The sequence below is a fragment of the Physeter macrocephalus genome, chromosome 11, assembly GCF_002837175.3.
Source record: "Physeter macrocephalus isolate SW-GA chromosome 11, ASM283717v5, whole genome shotgun sequence".
Classification (NCBI taxonomy): Eukaryota; Metazoa; Chordata; class Mammalia; order Artiodactyla; family Physeteridae; genus Physeter; species Physeter macrocephalus.
This window is the reverse complement of record NC_041224.1, coordinates 53,621,464-53,642,356: the sequence shown is the minus strand read 5'-3', so window position 1 is coordinate 53,642,356 and position 20,893 is coordinate 53,621,464. Positions and strand designations below refer to the sequence as shown.

The 20,893-nt window shown below is 36.9% G+C and overlaps 1 protein-coding gene across 7 annotated transcripts in view; it reads left to right on the top strand.

Annotated features, from left to right (window-relative positions):
- RORA (RAR related orphan receptor A) overlaps nucleotides 1-12,710 on the top strand; it is a 741,859-nt gene extending 729,149 nt beyond the window's left edge. For all 7 annotated transcript variants that reach the window (XM_055088014.1, XM_055088011.1, XM_055088012.1 and 4 more), the window contains 3 exons: nucleotides 1,713-1,823; nucleotides 2,747-2,859; nucleotides 4,492-12,710. In XM_055088014.1, the coding sequence (XP_054943989.1) occupies nucleotides 1,713-1,823; nucleotides 2,747-2,859; nucleotides 4,492-4,656 (389 nt within the window). In that variant the 3' untranslated portion in view covers nucleotides 4,657-12,710. The remainder of the gene's footprint in view (nucleotides 1-1,712; nucleotides 1,824-2,746; nucleotides 2,860-4,491) is intronic.
- The last annotated feature ends 8,183 nt before the right edge of the window (nucleotides 12,711-20,893 follow it).

Here is a 20,893-nt window from a genome sequence, read left to right as displayed (position 1 = left end):
CAGAGTTAAAGGATTTTATACCTATGTTACTTTATAGTTAATCACCGTAGAAAATATACACAGCTCAAATGCTTTTTGTCTATATTACACGTAAGGGTCTAGAGTTTCATTTTATCTAATTGGTAATCGAAGAAATTTATGTTATATATACTTCCAGTTCCCTTCCAGTTCCCTTCCAGATTTTAAGAACCAGGTTTGCAGGGGATATATTATTCAGTAAACTAGAGGATGTGATTTGCTACATAAAATCAAGCAAGGAGCTAAAAGTCTGCCCTTCCATACCCGTCAAATAACAACCGTTAATGAGATATCAAAGAAAGAAAGTGTAGCTAAGTGAAACTGTGACATATACTTTAAAAATAAATTATTTTAGATTTCTGTAATTTAACTAAAGTAAGACAAAGTCATTAAGAAGAATGGGACGGTATCCAAGATATGTTGTTAAGTGATTTTAAAAACAATTAAATGATGGAAGGTATGTATACTTGAGAAGAGCCCGTTGACACTTTTTTTTTTAAATTTATTTTTAGCTGCGTTGGGTCTTCGTTGCTGCTCTCAGGCTTTCTCTAGTTGCGGGGTGCGGGGGCTACTCTTCCTTACGATGCACGGGCTTCTCATTGCAGTGGCTTCTCTTGTTGCAGAGCACAGGCTGTAGGCGCCCGGGCTTCAGTAGCTGAGCACGCGGGCTCAATAGTTGTGGCACGCGGGCTCAGTAGTTGTGGCACGCAGGCTCGAGGGCACAGGCTCAGTAGTTGTGGCGCACGGGCTCAGTTGCTCCGTGGCATGTGGGATCTTCCCAGACTAGGGCTCAAACCCATGTCCCCTGCATTGGCAGGCGGATTCTTAACCACTGCTCCACCAGGGAAGTCCCTAGCCTGTTGACATTTAACTATATGTACATAATATGGAACTCTGAAAGAACAGACCCCAACTTAACCAGCTTTGTTGGGGGTGGGTTTTTATTTTATGGGACTTTCACATTCTATGTTTTCAGTTCTGTAATAGTTACAATAGGAACTTCCCTGGCGGTCCAGCGGCGAAGACTCTGTGCTTCCAGTGCCAGGGGCATGGGTTCAATCCCTGGTAAGGGAAGTAAGATCCCACATGCCATGTGGCACGGCCAAAAAAAAAAAAAATTATAATGGTTTTACCACCATAACGTGTCATTTGTTTTCATTTTTAAGCATGTTGTACATAAAATAGAGTAGAAAACCAAAAAATGAGTGAAGTTAACATTTCAGTTAGATTATAGCTGTTAGACTCTATTGGTTAAGAGTGTGGACTCTGAAGTCGGGCAGCTGGCTTTGAATCTCAGGCTGTCATTTCCTACTTGTGGAATCTTCAGCACATTCCTTTTCTTTCCAAGTCCATTTCCTTGTCTTTAAAATGGGGATAGTAACAATAATACCTCCTTCATAGGGCTGTTGTGAAATAGTAGAATACCCAAAGAATGCTCTCAGAGCAGCACCTAACACAGTAATCACACAACAGAAGTTCACTGTCACTATTGCAAATGATGTTGATGGTGGTGATGTTGGTGGTAATGGTGATGGTGGCTAAACTGATTTTTCTTTTAACATTTGAAAGTATTAAACTATAGAAATGTTATTACTGTTCCCTCTGATCTTCAACTCTAGATCCCTCTTCACCTTCTTCCATATTTTTCTCCTAGGATAATAACCAAAATCCTAACCTGTCTTTAATTTTGGCAGGTTGTGAAGACTTTATTAGCTTTGTATTTGAATTTGGAAAGAGTTTATGTTCTATGCACCTGACTGAAGATGAAATTGCATTGTTTTCTGCATTTGTCCTGATGTCAGCAGGTAAGATAACCAAATACAATGGCTTTGAAGTTGTCCAGGTAAAGAATTTCTACAAGTACATAACTTACAATGGCTATAGACTATTCAGAGGGACTGCCACCCTTGTTAAGTCTAATTTTAAGTTTTTCAGACAACAGTCCCCTGCTACACACGTACATATACATGTACGCTTCTAAGAAGACCTCATGCCATTCTGATAAAATCTTAAGAAATGAGAATTGAATAAAATCCCATCTACAATTAACTTCCTGCTACCAAGAGAAATGCTGTGCCCTTCTCGACACCAATCTCCAAGATAACATGGTTTTTAAAACATTCTACTTTTTTAAAAAGAAATCCATTTGGATGTCATCCACAAGCCTATCTGAATTTAATGTATGTTTTCAACCAGTACTGCCTCTTGGTGATAATCACTTTTGCAAATTTGCTATCTTCTTTTTGGAATTCTTAAACATAAAGCCTTTATGCTACATTAACAATCCTAATTCATTTGGCACTCTCTTGACAATTTTAGTTGCCTTGGACTATAAGGTAATTTTCATATTTGCCAGAAAGACTAGCAGTATTGATATGAGTATGTCATTCAGAAACATAACTATTAGAAAGGCTTAAGGGCCATGGTGGTTTCATTTGCACTCGTCCAAGCATGGCCTTAGATTTAAATGGCTGTCTTTTTGGAAAGGGAGGACCCTTCCTTTTTTCCAGTGCGAGTAAAGATGGAAAGGCTTAACACTCTGTTTTGTAACTGTCCTAGATCAGTTTTTCACTCCTTTAGGAGCAGATTTTGAAAGAGGGGTGAAAGTGGCCTGTTAGTCCCTGACTCTGCAGTGTGGTGTAATAATCTGTATCTGGGAATAGGAGGAGTTGGGGTGTTCTGATACCATGTTGGAAGAATACTCAGGAGTATGGTTTTTCATATTTAGATCGCTCATGGCTACAGGAAAAGGTAAAAATTGAAAAGCTGCAACAGAAAATTCAGCTAGCTCTTCAGCACGTCCTACAGAAGAATCACCGAGAAGATGGAATACTAACGAAGGTGAGAGCCAGAGGTTTCCAGCTGACAAGGCTGAATTATCCCTTGCCCAGATCACGCCAGCCACGTTTATAAGTCATGCCACCAGACCCCAAAAGTATCAGTAAGCAATGGCCTACTGAGAAGAGAGAAGTATCCTCATTTCAAAAAATTATCTTGGGCCAAAATTCAGGTGAAATTCTATTTATTGTCATTGGTTATGAAGTGTCCTGGAATAACAGAGCAATGATAGAATTTTTTTTAAAGCATTAATACATTCTGAAAAATCCTCCACCTATCCCATCAAAGAAGGGCAGAAGGGCAGAGTTAATGTTCTGCCGTGATGTAAACTAGAGAATTTAGAATTTAAATCTTTGATTTTAGAAAGACGAAGTTATGAAGGACTAAAACAATAGAATTAATCTATTCTAATATTAGTTCTAGTTCCATTAAAGTCATTAGTAATCAACAGTAAATGACTTCTGTATTCTCTTCATCAATTTCTCATTACTACCCTGCATTCAAAGCATAGGGTTTCATTTTTGCTAATTACTGTCTTTCGCAATAAAAATATAATTAGAACGTCAATTTAAAATATGATAATATCCTTCAGTGTTAGTGCTAGTAGTATGTATTTGGTCTTAGAAAAATCAGCCCTATTCTTTCTTGGATTATTTTATGTGTTTTATTGTTCCAGAAGATGATTTGAAAGGTTTGGGTTTTTCTTCCTGTTTTCTTTCTTTTCTCCTGATAGCTAGGTTAGGTCAGAAAGGGGAAGTTGGGGGGCGTTAAATGCGGTTTTGTTTTTGATTTTGCACCTGTTAAATGAGACACTGAGGCAGGATTGGGAAAGAGAAAGAAGAACTTTTCTCCATCTTCTTGCCCCAGTCCAAGGGTACCATTAGGGTCTTTGATTATAGAGAGCACCTAACACGTGGCCAAGATCGATGCTCTGGTGAAAATGTTTCTTAGGATTATTCTGGGTGGAGATAATAAATATTTTGTGCTGTACAGTGCTTTAGAGTTTAAAAAGCATTTTTGCAAGTCATGTTATTATACTCAATAGGTAAATAGTCAATGCTGAGACTTCCACCAGGACTGCTGACTATTTTTTTTTTGTTTTCCAGTCAGGGCCTTTTTGCTCAGACCCAGAATTGCTTTGTTCTAGGCAGAGCTCTTTCTCCAGAAGAAACTTGTTGTCACTGGAGTTGACTAGTACTCATTTTGCATAAAATATGTAGGGGATGCCGTCATCTCTAGTTGCAGTGACCTCACCTACCGGTGGCTGTCCCCTTGCTCACTTCTCTGTTACCACATGTCTTCCTTTTCCCCAGTGGTAGAGGGCGGGGTTCAGGATGGTAGAGCAGAAGGCATGTTTGAATAGGAGGAGGAGGTGAGACACTTGGGTTCTTTTGCTTATGAACATCTTTTTGGGTTACAAATTATTTGTCTTCAAAATCATATTTAATGTATACCTGGTATTCTATGATATGACTATATCATCATTTATTTTTACCCTCCCTCTATTACTAGACGTTTAAGTTGCTTCAAGTGTGTTTCACCATTGTAAACAATGTTGAAGATCATCCAGATGCCCTGATTTTTGATTCTCACGTCTCTTCTCTCCTGACCCTATGTCCTTTCTTCCACTTACAGTTAATATGCAAGGTGTCTACATTAAGAGCCTTATGTGGACGACATACAGAAAAGCTAATGGCGTTTAAAGCAATATACCCAGACATTGTGCGACTTCATTTTCCTCCATTATACAAGGAGTTGTTCACTTCAGAATTTGAGCCAGCAATGCAGATTGATGGGTAAATGTATCACCTAAGCACTTCTAGAATGTCTGAAGTCCAAACAATGAAAAACAAACAAACAAACAAATTAACCGAGACACTTTATATGGCCCTGCACAGACCTGGAGCGCCAACACACTGCACATCCTTTGGTGATCGGGGTCAGGCAAAGGAGGGGAAACAATGAAAACAAATAAAAGTTGAACTTGTTTTTCTCATGCATATGATTTCCATTATGCCTACAGATATGGACCCTTTTTCTGTCTCGACTTCTTGATCATTGACCTCTGTTTACAACAGAAGGCGGGTACTAAAGTCAGAGGATGTCCTTTTTTTGTAGCTCACTGCCCACAGACTTTCTACATCTGTCGGTAACAACAGAGAGTCCAGCACTAATCGGTGACTGGTGTGCATAGCGGAGGTTGCGGCATTACTTTGCACAACTTGCTCTTTGTCTCATGAAGGAAGTTTTTATTTTTTCACCGATTATTGCAGTCAGCAGGATGGCACGAAAAGGGTCCATAGCACTAGCAACAATAGCATTATAATATATTACAGGGTAAATGGGCATGAAGACTATATATAGCTAAAAGAGATATTGTTTATATATTGTTTTAATTAATATAAAATGTAGTTACTGGTGTAGCTTTTCCTGTTGAATTGATAAGGCACTTTCATTTTGCACCTTTTTTCTTTAAATTAAATGCTAGCGTGTTCACTGTCGTGTCGCATGTGCACCAGAAACACAAGTTTAACTGAGAAGGCTTGGAAGGTACGTCGGGAGGTATTTATGCTGCTGTTTACACAATTACTTTTAAAAGACTGGCTGGTCATATCTAGAAATCACGCTGTTGGATTAATTTTTTTTTTTTTTACACATGAATTTGGAATTAGAAACAGAACTCTCCCTAAATTGTACTTGGCTTTTGGGTCAGTTTAAGGATAGATGTGTTTATGCTTCATACAAAGTTGAGTGATTGATTGATTGGTGCTGTGGACTTACACCCTCGTGCACAGTATTTTTTAAAAGCTTTTGAAAATGCCACCTCATTGAGGCAGGGGAAGGGAGGCTTATTTTGCACAGCTGCATAGCTATATAGACTCAGCCTCAACTTGGAGTTCTTATGCTTTAAGAACAGATCAGTAACCAGAATATTTATCAGAATCTAGCTTTTATTAGAAGAAGGACCCAAAGATTATATCTGGAGCAAATGCACACTCCCCATGTGAAAACATGAAGCATTTACTTTGTGAATGTTTATGTTCTTGGTATAATCTAGGAACCCTGAGAGTTTATCTCAGAGTGAATGGTTTCTAGACTAACTGCCTCTAGATGGTGTCATTCTAGAACACTGTTCTCCATATTTCATAGTCAATGGATAGGAGGGCAAAGGAGGCGTGCGGTGTTGAACCAGTTTCTCTTATTTAAGTATTAAATATTTTAAGCCTTTAAAGTGAAGTCGATGCAAGCTGCAAACATTTACTTTTGTGTTTATCTTCACTAGAAAACTGTGGACTGTAATTTATTTTATTAAATCTTTAGAAGATTGTTTGGCTTTTGTGTTCAGGTGAGAAATATTGAGTTGTTTTTGTTTAATTTTGTGGCTTTTTTTAAAAAAATAATTCCCAGTGGGGGAAGGGAGAAGGAGAAGTCTGATAGACAAGTGTGCATATTTTAAAATAAGTGACCTTTGGGAATGTAGGCATTTAGATGATGATTTTAGTCACACTTGGAGTGGGATTCGAACTTCTGGTCTGCCATCGAAGACCATGTTTGTACAGAAAAGAGAACATTTCCCATAGTGTAAAAGTGGGAGTTTCCAAGCAGCCTGTTACAGCGAAGAAAGCATCTCCCCTACCACCAGGGTCCCTCCCAAATCTTCTGCAGGAATTCGGCTCCTGCTGTCGTGCTGGGTCATCAAGCACGAGTTTCCCAGAGCCCTCCACTCTGTTTTTAACTCCACTGGCTTTCTGACTTGTTTCCTGAGGGACTTGGAAACGGGGAAGGAATTATTCACACCGAAGTGTGTATGAAGCCTAAATGACATCTAAAAAATTGTTTTTTCAACAATATAGTAAGGGTTTCACCATAAATAGAAGACGAGAGTAATATTTACTTACTTTAAGTAAGTAAAATTTACTTACTTAAATTTCTTACAAGCATATAAAACTTTATGGGACTTTATATAGAGAGGTAACTATCAGCATATAGTATTTATATTTGGGCAAGAAGGGTTAAATCAAATTTTTTTATTTAAATAAGCATAGTTCCTTGAAAGATCAATAGTATTTATACTCTGAAAAGAGTACCAAGCTTAGTTCGGTTATTTATTTATTCATTTTTTTTTTCCTGTTGTTTCTCCTTTGGGGGGAAGTGGTGTGTTTTTATTTTAGTTTTGGTTTGTTTTTTGTTTTTGTTTTTTTGTCATTCTGATTCACTAAATTTGGGGATGGTTTTATTAAAGTCTATTAACTTCTTTTTAACCAAAGCTTTCTGAATATGACCAGCCTCAGGTGCTAGCGCATTAAAGAGCAACTAAACCTAATTCCAGTGTCCATTTGTGAAATGATGAGAGCTAATTGAACTTCTCTGAGGGTGAGAGAGAACACAATTTTGAACTTAAATTCCTTTTCCCAGAAAGGATTTTGCATGTACCTAATGCAAAAAAAAAAAAAAAAAAAAAAAGATGCTCTAATCTCAGTAATAGTCACACCATGGTGACATTGCTTTTAGAGTAAACCAAGATACATTGACATGATGCTGCTACTAGGTCTTTGTGAAAGAAAAACAGGGTGTGAGACTTTAGGACTAAGTACATCGACAGTGTAGGAACAGAGTACAGAGTAATAGAGGCGTGCTAGGTGAAATGAGGGAACAACTATTATTCGGATCGAAGTTGGGATCTGAAGTTAAACAATAATCTCTGTTGAAAAAAATATGAGGTACAGAGAAGGATGTGAAAAACTTTATTTTTATTTTCTTCCTTATTATAGAAACACCTGTGTGATGACACAAAATACTTGGTGATATAGAACAATTATTATTAATCGTTCTTATAATTAAAATTTCCTAATCTTAAATGTCCAATAGTCTTTTAAAGATTGGAATCACATCATTGTTATCCCGGCTGCTGTAATGCCTTTTATACAATTTTTTAACGTAGGGTAAATAAGGCTTTTGCACAGAGCCTGAATACCTTCGGTTACAGTGGTGTCCAAATGATTGCATTATATTGTGAAGAAACTGGCCGTGGTCACAATGAAATCAAAAGTGCAGATGAAAGTGCTTTTGGGGGCAGTTTGCAAATTGTGGTTAAAGCTACGGATTTTTTTTTTTTAAGTGTTCAGCATCCCAGTTCGCTTTAAAGGTGTGGGGTTTTTTTTTTAAGTCTTCAGCATCCTAATTCACCCTTTCTAACTTAAAGAAAACATGACTTAAGACACTGCTTCTAAGTTTGGTTGTTCTTTATAGTGTGGATATTCAGATCTCTGTGAGTGTATGGGGGTGGGCTGAGGGTCAGATGAGGAGGGAGCGTGTGTGTGTGTGTGTGTGTGTGTGTGTGTGTTTATGTCTGTGTGTATGGTTTTCGTGTGTATGATGTGTGTGTGTCGAACCGCTTCTAGGCTACTAAGTGTCAATGGAAAAGAAAATGTATTCAAAATACTTAAATCAAAACTAGAAGATGGAAAAAAAAGATTTATTCTATACAAAGCCTTGTCTGGACCACTTTAGAGAGACTTCTATTTTTTTAACCCTTCTATAAATATTTGATGGCACTTGAAATATTCCTGCAATAAAATGTGATTTGTGTAAAGAAAAAAAAAAGATTTTGTAATGTGAAACAAAGAAAGAAAGTAATGTAATTTTCTAAAAAAAAAAATACAAACAAACAAACTTTGTATTATTTTCTTGATGGAATTTGTCTATCTGTCTTTGGAAAACTTTTTATTTCATTGAACGTGCCATAGTAGAAATACGTGTTTTTAGTTTTAGACTTAAGGAATAGCTGTTTGTGTTCCGACATTCCAAAATGCAAAACAACCTAGTAGAATCTTTAATGAAAAGGTTTAAGTAGGATGTAAGCTTCTCTCATCGTTGCTTTTTTGCACATGTTCTTCATTCCTCTCTAGTGCAATATGTACATAGAGCACTTGCGGGTGTACCTTGATCCCTCAGGGAAAAATACATATTTGTACAGTTTTTTTGGTTTTGTTTCTCGTTTTGTTTTTTGTGGTTTTTTTGCCTTTTGTTTTTGGCTAAGGAATGTCGACTGAATCACTTGTTATTGTTGAGGGGCAGCCAGATAATAATCCTAAAGCCACTGTTTCAAACATTGATTGTTTAAATCATGTGTCCTTCCAGTGCTATTATTTGAAGATAATAATAATAAAAAGTTATTTTCTGACAGTTCTTTGTGCTGATTGGTGAAAAAAAAGGGTAAATAAGCACCTTACAATTGACTTACTGTGAATGACAATCCATCTTGATATCAACAATAGAAGCCCTATCACTTTGGAGTTGGGGTTAAGAGTCAGAAACAATGTGCTCAGGGATCTTCTAAAACTCTTAAAACAGGGTGGCCAGTACTACTGGGACAAAATTGTGTTTTGTATTGTTAATAATAATGATAATACTATCCCTCCAAGGCACAAGTGAACTGTGTAGAACTGCGCGTGTGTATAAACTTCACTGTTGTTCATTTTGTTTTGTTCAAAATGTATGCGTTCTTCAGTCTTATATGCTTAAAAACATTGAATAACTTCCAAAGCAGTACAAAGTGACGCCAGTATGTTCAAAAGATAAATTAATAGGTCATATATCCACAAAGAGCATCATTCAAAGTACAGTCCTGCCTACTCCACTTACCATTTCTCTAATAATTAAAATATTCTTGATAAATATATTTATAGCATTATATGTTAAAAACTATTATTCCAAATCCTATATAGCATGGATAAAAATTTTTTAAAGCAGTAATGAGACGAGAGCCCTACCTATCAGTGCAGTGAGAGAGGTAAAAGATGAAACATTGTGGGTTTTTTTCCCCAAATACCAGCAAATAACTCCCATTTTCACCATGTTCTCCTCTAGAAATAAACCCAAAAAATCTCTTTATGTAACACAATTCTTCTACTTCCGCATTTGTAATCTGTACGAGAGCTAATGTTTAAAGACAAACAAAACCCACCAGTGTAACAGCAATGTGAGCCAGCTTTTAGGGTTACATTTTACATTTTTGAAACATTTTGAAAGTAATATTTCGATGTATTACTCTCCATAAGGTCAGTGAACATCACTGTAATTGTTGGCTTTGGTTCTTGCACACCTAGAATATACTTTCAGAAGAAGCTTTACATGTTTCCTTACCACCATGGAAAAGCAAAATTTGGGATAACTTTCCATGTGTTTAGATAAAAAAGAAACCATCACTTTGTTTTGATGATAAAGACTATGGGAAATGGCAGAACTCTCTCTCTCTCTCTCTCTCTCTCTCTCCATATATATATATATATATATATATATATATATATATATATATGCACACACACAGACGTTATTGACATACATATTATAACATTTGGTTGCCACTTCTTACTTACAAAGATATGACACAGCAGAACCCCATAAAAACAACTTTATACTGTGGATCAAATTATATGCCCATAAATGCAATTGCAACAGTTAATCTTCATCTATTACTAAAAGTCTGTGATATGGGTCTTAATTGTATTCCCAGAACAGTAGTATTGTTAAAGAGGTTCCACCAGATTGGACAAAAGAGACCTTCCTATTATTGTTTATTCTTAAGAAAAGAGCAGGCTGGCAAGCAATGTCTTTACAAAGCAATTGGTTTCACTTTTGGGTCTGTTTGCTTGTTTGTGTAATTGTGATCATTTTTGTCAGGCTCTCAGTACAGTTTTTAAAATAATCCAGAAGCCTGGCTCCTTACCAAGGAGACATCGTAGATGGGGGGGAATCTCCATGTTTAACCAGACCCTCAGAACTTAGAGCAATAAATACATTCAGTCATTTATTTATTTATAAATGAATGACAGAATATTCAATCCAAATAGAAACAATGTTTTTTCAGCAACGCAACATAACATGGAGTCTTATGTTAAGAAGGTGAATATGAGAATATTAAGTAGATGCCTAGAAAATCCATGTTTGCTGTTGGCATTTAGTGTGTTTGCCACACTAGTAATATCACACTTCTTTTTTCTTTTTCCCTTCTAAGAACTGATGAAAGATCTCTTGCTGTTAGCTTTGACATGCTGCACGTGCCATTATGTTGTTCTCTAAGAGCAACTAAATTCTTTGCAGTATTCTTGTGTGATTCCGTTCTCCCTCGTTATTACTTTAATGTGGATGAATACTATCTCTAGGAACTTGGTTATCATTGAACACATTGCATATGTAAATGCAGATAATTCTTGAGCAATATAGTGAATCTGATTTCACACACACACACAAAATCCGTATGTACTGTACACATCTTCCTGAATCCAAAACTCTCTCCTTATCCACAATGGTTTGAAATCTCATATAAAACAGTGGTAAATTTTTAAACGTTAGGACATTAGCTGGCTGCTTCTTTAAATGTACCTGTATTGTCTGCCTGCTCCTTTTGTGGAGATGTGTTTTTGTATTGGATGTTTGGGCCAATGGGAGGCTTCAAGCTACAACATATTTTCCCAGTTTAAATATATTTAACATACGACAAACCCCAGACAAGGCTTTTAATATGTATAAAGAACTGCAGTGTTAGGTGGTTTATTTGCAAACCGTTTTCAATGTTGTCCATTTTTATGGCACCTTTAACAATATTCTTGTTTCCAAAGTACAAAAAAAAAAATAGGTTAAATAATCTAGCCATAACTGAATGTCAAGCAATAAAACAAATGACTTCTGTGCATAGACTTAAAAAAATACAAATTTTAGACATCTGCATGTAAATGCAATCTCTTGTTTACTGCTTTCTTCAACTTGAGCAATTGATTCCTTATTTACTATTAACTTAAGAACTTGTAATGGCCTGTAAACATTTTCTCTCTTACTCTTCTTTCAAATTTACCTTCGTCCCTGCTTTTGAGTCATAATATTTAATGTTGTTCTGCACATCTCTATACAGTTAACTTTTTGGCTTTCATTCTGTATAGATAAGAAAATGTTATATTATAAACAGCCTACTCAGTGCAAATATTTATCTGTTTATCAAATCCACAATATGCTGTATGATACTGGTTTTACTATATAATCTATTTTAGACATAGCTGTTTAGAACTAGAGTGTGCTATTTTTGTGTTTTTCTGATGTGTGGTGCTAGATAAGTTACTTTTGTGAACAAAAAAAAACCCCCTTTTATTCCTAGACAATACCACCTTTGGGTCTTGTTAATTTCACTGAGTATAACTATATATTTGTATATATATATACATATATATATATATCTACCTGTGCCCAACTGGCAGCTGTATCAGAGTGCTGGATTTGGGACATGCTTTTCTCTTTAAATACATAATATCATTATATAAATTATTCTAGAGTGTATTTAATTAGGATACAATTACTTCCTTAGTATGGATATTTGACATCTATAGGGTGAATTTGTTCATAAATATGGATATATAAAAACGTATTAGCATTTACTTTATGTTTGCTACTTGGCTTTATACCATATCTCCTAAGCTGAAAAATAATTTGCCAGGCCTTCAAGATCCTAAAGAAACACTCTAGTTTAATGGAGTAATATTTTTTTTCTTACTAAGGCATCTTATTATTGGCACCTGGCAGAGTTATGTATTAGCTCCTATTATAGATAATAGGCACTTATATAAAGTATCCTTGGTGGCTTGATGGCAGAATAAACCTTTCCCCTCCTACCTGAGCCATGAGAAGTATATAGACGTCCGCTATCATGGCAGAACATTGGCCATAAAGCAACTTTGACAAGGGGTGTTCTGTGTTAACATGACCTCAACCAGTTCCATGAACTGAGTGAAGGACCTTCATTTTAAAAGTCATTTAATAATGAGCTTAGTTAAACTCTTTCACCTGTTCTTCCAAGACCTATCGGCATTGTTAAAAAATCAAAGTATATCAAATATCTAACTAAGGATGTAGTTAACCTTATTAAATATTGATTAGAATTGTTCTGTAATATTACTGAATTTGTAAGATCTTTAGCAAAGATTTTTGAGCAATTTATAAATATAGAGCAAATGTTTCTGTTTATTGCACTTTTTGTAATTGAAGGTGATAAATTCTCAAGCCATGGTTATTGGCTTCCATGCACTGAATATTTACCCACAATTCTAGACATTTTCCATTTTTATGGAAGAGTTGCTGTTACCTTAATTATAAATGCAATCATGTGGTTAATGAGAGCTAATGCTAATAGTTAACCTTTTAAAGTGAATTGGCTACAGTTTAGGGAGAAATCTCTTTTAATACAAATCACGTCATTCCTTATTGCTTCGCTTAGAAAGGAATTGAAACCTTTTTTTTTTTTAAGCACCATTTAGTATCCTAAGCTTCCTGAGGATAGAGATTGTATCTCTTTGTGTCTGCACCATGGCCAGAACATGTCAGCATTTGATCATTGTTAAATGACAAAAAGTATGCCCCAATTCAAACTTTTTTCCAGGGTTGTTTTGGTAAATTTATAAAGTCTGCCAAGCCTTATGGTTAAAACTTTCTTCTACAACTAAGTATTAAAGCCACATTTTAAAAGACCACATGAAATGCTGATTCTAATTGTGTGTAGGTCTTGAGGATTAAGCACACAAATTTCACAAAACTCTGTGAGTAACAAACTCAGCCTTCTGTAAATATACATGCAAGTTTGGAAACAGTAATACTGTACCTATAAATATATGCTGTCTGTGTTGTGTACAGTATGTAAAAACTCTTTTTCTGCCACACTAAAAATGCAAGCCATTTATGGGAATCCTAAAAATAGTATTGTACTAAAACTTTGCTAATGATCTTTATTAGAGGATCATCCAACTTTTCACTTACATTGGGTTTTCTTTTCAATTCACTCTTACAGTAGTCTGCTTATTTCCAGCTGTTTGTTATTTTATTGAGTCCTGAATTTAAAAAAAAAAATATTTTGATTCATTTTGTACATACAAGCTGTAAAAAAAGAGAGATTTAATGTTGTCTTTTAAATACTCCGATTTTCATTCTAATATGAATGTTGTTATATTGTACTTAGAAACTGTACCTTTAATATTACATTACCTTTATTAAAAGTGCATTGAACACATCAATTTTAGATGTGCTTTATGTACTGTTATCCTATAATAAAATTTCAGCTTCTAATGGAACACTTGCCTTGTTTTTCTTCTTTTTTCTTGGTTTTTGAGTTGCATTGTACAGAGTTTTCTAGCTTACATCTTGTCTCCAGAGAACGGAGTAATAGAACCTTGCTACTCAAAGTGTGGTCCACAGACCAGTAGCACTGGCATCACCCGCGACCTTGACCTTGTTAGAAATGCAAAATCCTAGGCACCACCCAGACCTACTAAATCAGAATGTGCATTTTCACAAGATCCCCAGGTGATTGGTTTGCATATTAAGGTTTGAGAAGCACTGGTCTATAGTGTAGTACTTTAAAAAATATAATTCATTTCTATTTTGCAGGGGACAAAACACATATACAAGGATCAAACTACCCTTGGATCAGAAAAGGGAAAGAAAGAAATTTCAACTTGTGAGTTAACGTCTATTGATTGATAGTAGCTGCCAGAAATGCAGAATTGAGGATTCTTAAAGGAGGGCCATGACTGATCAGTGATACCTGCCCTGAGTGCAGGAGGGGAGAAATCCTGAATGCACACCACACTTTGTCATCTTTGCTTTAGAAATCGTTAAAATAGAATGTCAGAATAATGCCAAAGACTTTTGAATATTTGAAATGATCCCAAAAGTCATTGTGTATAACAAACATCATGAATCACATTGATGGATCCCCAGCTTTTCTGAAGGGAAGCCTAGATTCCCAAGAGTGGCAGAAGCCTCTTGCTAGATTAACAGGGACTCTATCCTTTCCCTGTACCACCAGTTGTGAGCTGGAGAAAAATCCCGTTTTTTGCTAATGTCATTTATCTATGATGTAAGGAGCTAACAAACTAGTGTTTGTGTGTTTACTTTGATTCTGGATTTTTTTCTCTCCTTTGAAGGGGAAATATTGACTCTAGTAAGGTATAGTCATGTCTCAGTAATCCATTTGTTGTTTATCTGCTTGATAGACTTCTCAAACAATATTTTTAATTCCAGAATGATTTCTTTGTGGGGGGAAGTTGCTTCAACTATGAATTGTTCTGTGCTTAGAGAACAAATATTAATTTTAGCCTCACTCACAATTAATTATGATAGTCACAAGTCTCACATCCATCCTCTACCTTTCTCTCTTTACCCCTCCCATAAAATGCACACTTTATTGTAAAGACAAATATAAATAATTATTTAGTTATCCTACTTGGAATTATTTCTACTATCATTACCTTCTCTCTGTGGGATAGTTAGGTGCTACCTATAAAAGACCAGCATTCATAAAGAGGGTGTGGAGGAAAGGAAACCCTCCTACACTGGTGAGCATGTAAATTGGTGCAGCCACTGTGGAAAACAGTATGGAGGTTTCTTAAAAAACTAAAAATAGAGTTGTCATGTGATTCAGCCATCCCACACCTGGGCATATATCTGGAGGAAACTCTAATTCAAAAAGATACATGCATCCCAACATTCATAGCAGCACTATTTACAATAGCCAAGACATGGAAGCAACCTAAATGTCCACTGACAGATGAATGGATAAAGAAGATGTGGTATATATATAATGGAATACTATTCAGCCATAAAAAAGAATGAAATAATGCCGTTTGCAGCAACATGGATGAACCTAGAGATTATCATATTAAGTGAAATAAGTCAGAGAAAGACAAATACCATATGATATCACTTATATGTGGAATCTAAAATATGATACAAATGAACTTACTTACAAAACAGAAACAGACTCACAGACATAGAAAACAAATTTATGGTTACCAAAGAGGAAAGAGGGTGGGGGAGGGATAAATTAGGAGTTTGGGATTAGCAATTACAAACTACTGTATATAAAATACATAAACAATAAGGTTCTACTGAATAGCACAGGAAACTATATTTAATGTCTGTAATAAACCACAATGGAAAAGAGTATGAAAAAGAATATATTTATTTATTTATTTATAACTGAATCACTTTGCTTTATACCAGAAACTAACACAACATTGTAAATCAACTATACTTCTATTTAAAAAATTTTTAAAAGAAGACCAGCATTCAGATGAACAGTTATTTCTGGGTCTTTTTTTAGCCCAGGGACAATCTTATACAGAATACAACAAAATATACTATAGAAAATATTATCTTCTGAGTAGAAAAATTTGAATACTTTAGCCATTCTGTTCTGACACAGTATATCCTGAACACAGCATAGCCAATATTTTTCTGGTTTTCAGGAGTAATAATAATTCCTCCCCACTTGAAATACCATTTATTGCTGAAAAGCCTGATTTGAACAAACTACTATTTGCAACAGTATTTCCCCCACTAGTTTCTGAATCAATTACTAGATTGAAACCTCTTTGCTAGAGGGCTCTTTCTGGATTCTCACTTTGAAAGGGCCTTATGGATGATTGTAAATTCATGAAGCAATTCCCTGAGTGAAGTAGTTACCAGCCATAAACTCTCCAAGGCCAAGTTCACCCCAGATCAAGCAAAGGAAGCTCGTTAGCTGAGAGGTAGGAAAATAACTTGGTACTGATAAAAAATAGATGATCTTGCACATTTCTCTGTCTTATTTGGTCTAAAGAAATACACATCTAGAACAACTCTGATAACTTCACTTAGCCATGTGCTTGCAGTTTTAAGAGTTATTTTTGAAATTGTGGTCCACTGAAACATAAACTCAAAATAAGTAACTACTGTTATAAATTCTTTCAAAAAGAAATTGGCTTCTCATTCAACTCCCGAGTTTGTTTATTTCTCAGTTTAGAAGAAATGGAAACCAAATCTTTTTTCTGCTTGAACATCCACAGAATAAAATGGAACAGTCACTTTGGAAAACAGTTTGGCAGTGTCTTAAAATGTTGAACACAAATTTACCATACAACCCAACAATTCTATTCCTAGGTATCTATCTGCCCAAGGGAAATGAAAACACAAAGTTCACACAAAGACTTGTATACAAATGTTCATACCAATATTACTCATAATAGCTATAAAGTGGAAACCATCTAACATCCATCGAGTGTTGAAGGGATAAAAAATTGGGGCATATACATAAATGTCATGCTACTATTCAGCAACAAAACAACTACTAATACTTGCTACTACGTGGATGATCCTCAAAAATGGATAATCTACTAGGAGAAAGAATCCAGATGCAAAAGACTATATATTGTATGATTTCATTTACATGAAACGTCCAGAAAAGGCAAGTCTGTAGAATCACAAGCAGTTTAGTATTTGCCCTGGGGCTGGGGATGGGAAGAGAGATTAACTACAAAGGAGCACACAGGATTTTTCAAGTCAATGGAAATGTTCTAAAACTTGGTAGTGTTGATGGTTGCACAACTGTACATGTACTAAAAATTAGTGAATGATAACTAAGTGGGTGAATTTTATGGCACATAGATTACACCTCAATAAAGCTGTTTTACAGGCACACACACACACACACACACACACACACACACACACACAGTGGTTTCCCTATCACCCAGAGAATAAAGTCCAGAGTTCCAAATTCTCTAGCATGGCATGAAGACCCTCTCAGGCCCCTCCTCCCCTGTCCAGTCCAATGGCCTTCACTTCCCCCACAAGGCAATACAGTAGCTGTTCCCCTCCCCACAACACTCAGCACTGTTTCACACTTCTGGGCTCTTCGCACCCCCAAGACCACAGCCCCTTCTCAACCCAGTGAACTTCTACTCGTCCTTCAAGACCGAATGTAAATTAAATTTCTTCTCTGAAGTAGTCTATAAATTGTCAGAATGTCAGAGTTCCTTCCTCATTTTGTTCCCAGAGAATCTATAATATGTGTGTGTGCGTGTGCGTGTGCGTGTGTGTGTGTGTGTGTGTGTGTGTGGTCGACTGAAATAGAAACAACATGAGAGCTGTGAGTTTCAATTTTATTTAGGGACTTACTGAGGAGTATAGCCCAGGAGACAGCCTCTCAGCTCTGAGGAACTGCTCCAAAGAGGTAAGGGGAAAGGTCAGTATATATGTGATTTTGTTGAAGGGGGGTATGTGCAATCAAGCACATGTCTCGGTAGAAGGTTGCTGCTAGTCACAAGGAACAGACAGCTTAGTTAATGGTTTTAGGGATTTTCTAAGTACGGGAAGATGCAAGAATCCAGGTTCATAACAAATTTCTCCTGAAAATATCTAACTATCTAAAGGCTTGCTCTGCCAGTTTTCCCAGAGCACAGTGTCTCATTCCTGATCTCTGCCCTGAACTCCTTTCAGGGTGTGTTAAAGGTCAGCAGCTACAGTGGCTACCTAATCCTTGTAGAGCCAGATGGAGAGCTACATTCTTTAGTTGGCAGTGTATATCATTTCCTATTTATACTGTATTATAATCATTTGTTAAACAATGCCACCACCACCGTGAGTGGTCAAATGTATTTGCTTGTTTGTTTTTGGCATGAAAGTATATACTAATAGCTACTACTTGTTGAGCATTTACTCTTTGTAGTGAAATTTTTACATGTTACTTCTAATCCTCACAACAGTCCTGTAGGTGAGATATTACCTCACCCATTACCCAGATGAGGAAACTGAGGCCCAAAGAGGCAACACAACATGTCTGGGATCACACTGCCAGTAAGCAGGAAAACTGAGATACAAACCTATATCTGCTGGACTCCTAAAATCCATGTTCTTTTCATTAAACTGCTTCTGGTTTACAAAGCAGCATGTAAAGAGGGAAGGATGCATAGGCTTAACATATTTTAATGGCAAAAGTTATGAGACCTGATTTGTAGTATCAGCTTTATCACTGATCACGTAAATGTTGGAAAAGTCACTTGACAATGTGGGCCTCAGTCTCCTTATCAGGAAAACAAGAGAGTTGGACTACATAATCTCCAAGGTTCCTTCTTGTAACCACTGGCACTCAGATACACGGAACCAGAGCAAACTGATGATAATCTGTAATCTCAACACAGGCCATGTCTGGTGACGTTACCATGCCACACTACTATGGGCTGGTGCACCCCAGCAGCATGAGTGCTTCAACAATTCTTGAGCAGTTTTTTTTTTTTAAAGGAAATATTTATTTTTTTATTTTATTGATGCATAGCTGATTTGCAATGTTGTGTAAATTTCTTCTGTACAGCAAAGTGATTCAGTTATACATATACATATATATATATACACATTCTTTTTTAAGTATTCTTTTCCATCATGGTTTATCACAGGACATTGAATATAGTTCCCTGTGCTATACCATAGGACCTTGTTGTTTATCCATTCTCTATATAATAGCTTATATCTGGTAATCCCAACCTCCCACTCCATCCTTCCTCCATGCCCCCTGCCCCTTGGCAACCACAAGTCTGTTCTCTATGTCTGTGAGTCTGTTTCTGTTTTGTAGATAGGTTCATTTGAGTCATATTTTAGATTTCACATGTAAGAGATATCATATGGTATTTGTCTTTCACTTGAGCAGTTCTTGAGCAGTTGCTGAAGACTAGGACATGACTCCCAACTCTGACTGCATCTTTGCGAGATAGTACCCAATTCTTAAAACTTCTACACTGCCTTGATGTCCGTCTCTGTCCTAGCACATGAGTCAGCATCGCTCACCTAATAAGAAATGCTGCCCCACAGTGCTGGGCACTGCACCAGTTGATTTGCAAGCATCCACAAGAACTGTCTCCTAACTGGCCTCTTCCCTACAAGTCATTCAGTACATTGCCAGATAAACATTCCTAAAACACAGAATCCCTGATTGTGTCATTCCTCTCCTTATAAGCTCCGCTCTCCCCTCAGCATCCCATTTCTTATATAATAAAATCAAAATCCTTACTGTGGCTCATAAGGTCTCCTGTGGTCTATTCCCAACCTAATTTTCCAAACCCTTTCCTCTAGTGCTCTTCAGAGACCTTGTAATGCAGGCAAAGTAAATTACCTAAGGGTCGCTGTATTCAAGGGAGATTTTTCACATACGCGTGATTTTTATGGAAACATAATTTTAAACAGTATCACAAATCATTCTAAGCTTTAGAACATGCTTCCCTGCTAGCAAACAAACTGAACTCTGTTCATGCAGTAGGTTTATGCAGGTCCCTGTGCTGGTCTCTATCTAGAACCATCCTTTCCCATCATCCACATAACCTCAAATTCTTCAAATGAGCTGACATGTCAAGTGCCCAAAGTGGTAACTGACATATAAGTGCTCAGTAGGTGTCTTTAGCTATTCAAAGCTGCTTTCTGTTTCTCTCACTAGTGATTTCTCTCCCTCCCTGAACTCACACAATCTTTTCTATAATACCTTTCTTATGTAGCTCATCACTTTGTATTTTATTTTGTAATTATTTAATGTGTATATCTTAGATTCCCAATGATCAAAAGCTCTTGGGAAAAACAGTATTGGCTCCGAGTCCTATGCGTACGCAGCACCAAGCACAAATTATAAGTGCTCAATAAATCTTTCCTGAGTGAGTGAAAATCTTACATTTAGTGAGTGTAAGAGCCAGAGTGACCGCTGGTAGAAAATGACATCTAAAATGGGAGGAGAATGGAGTGGAGATGCTACTGCGTGCCAGGTAACTGTGCTGAGCACAGCTTCATCCCTTATTTCATTTAATCCTTTCAAAAAACCCTACTAAGTAGGTGCTTATGATATCTCCATTTTATTGATGAGTCAGTTAAGACACTTAAGTAAGGTCACAACCAAGTCTGGGTCTTTCCAGTACTGTACTTGTCACCTGTCCTCCTTCCAGTTTATGATCTCCTCAAGGTCGAGGACTCTCTAGGACAATACATACCCCCCAGCCCCCAAGGTGAACTCCAGCAACCCCTGTCTCACAGTTTCCTGCGGAAACTACCAGGAGCCCGGGCGCGGGGAGGAGGCGGGAAGGGGGCGGGAAGGGGGCGGGGGGCGGAGGGGGAGGCGGGGGATGGCCCTCTCGAGTCGCAGGGCCCCGCCCGCTGCGTCGCTGATGACGTCACCACGCAAGGCCGAGGCGGCGCGGCCACG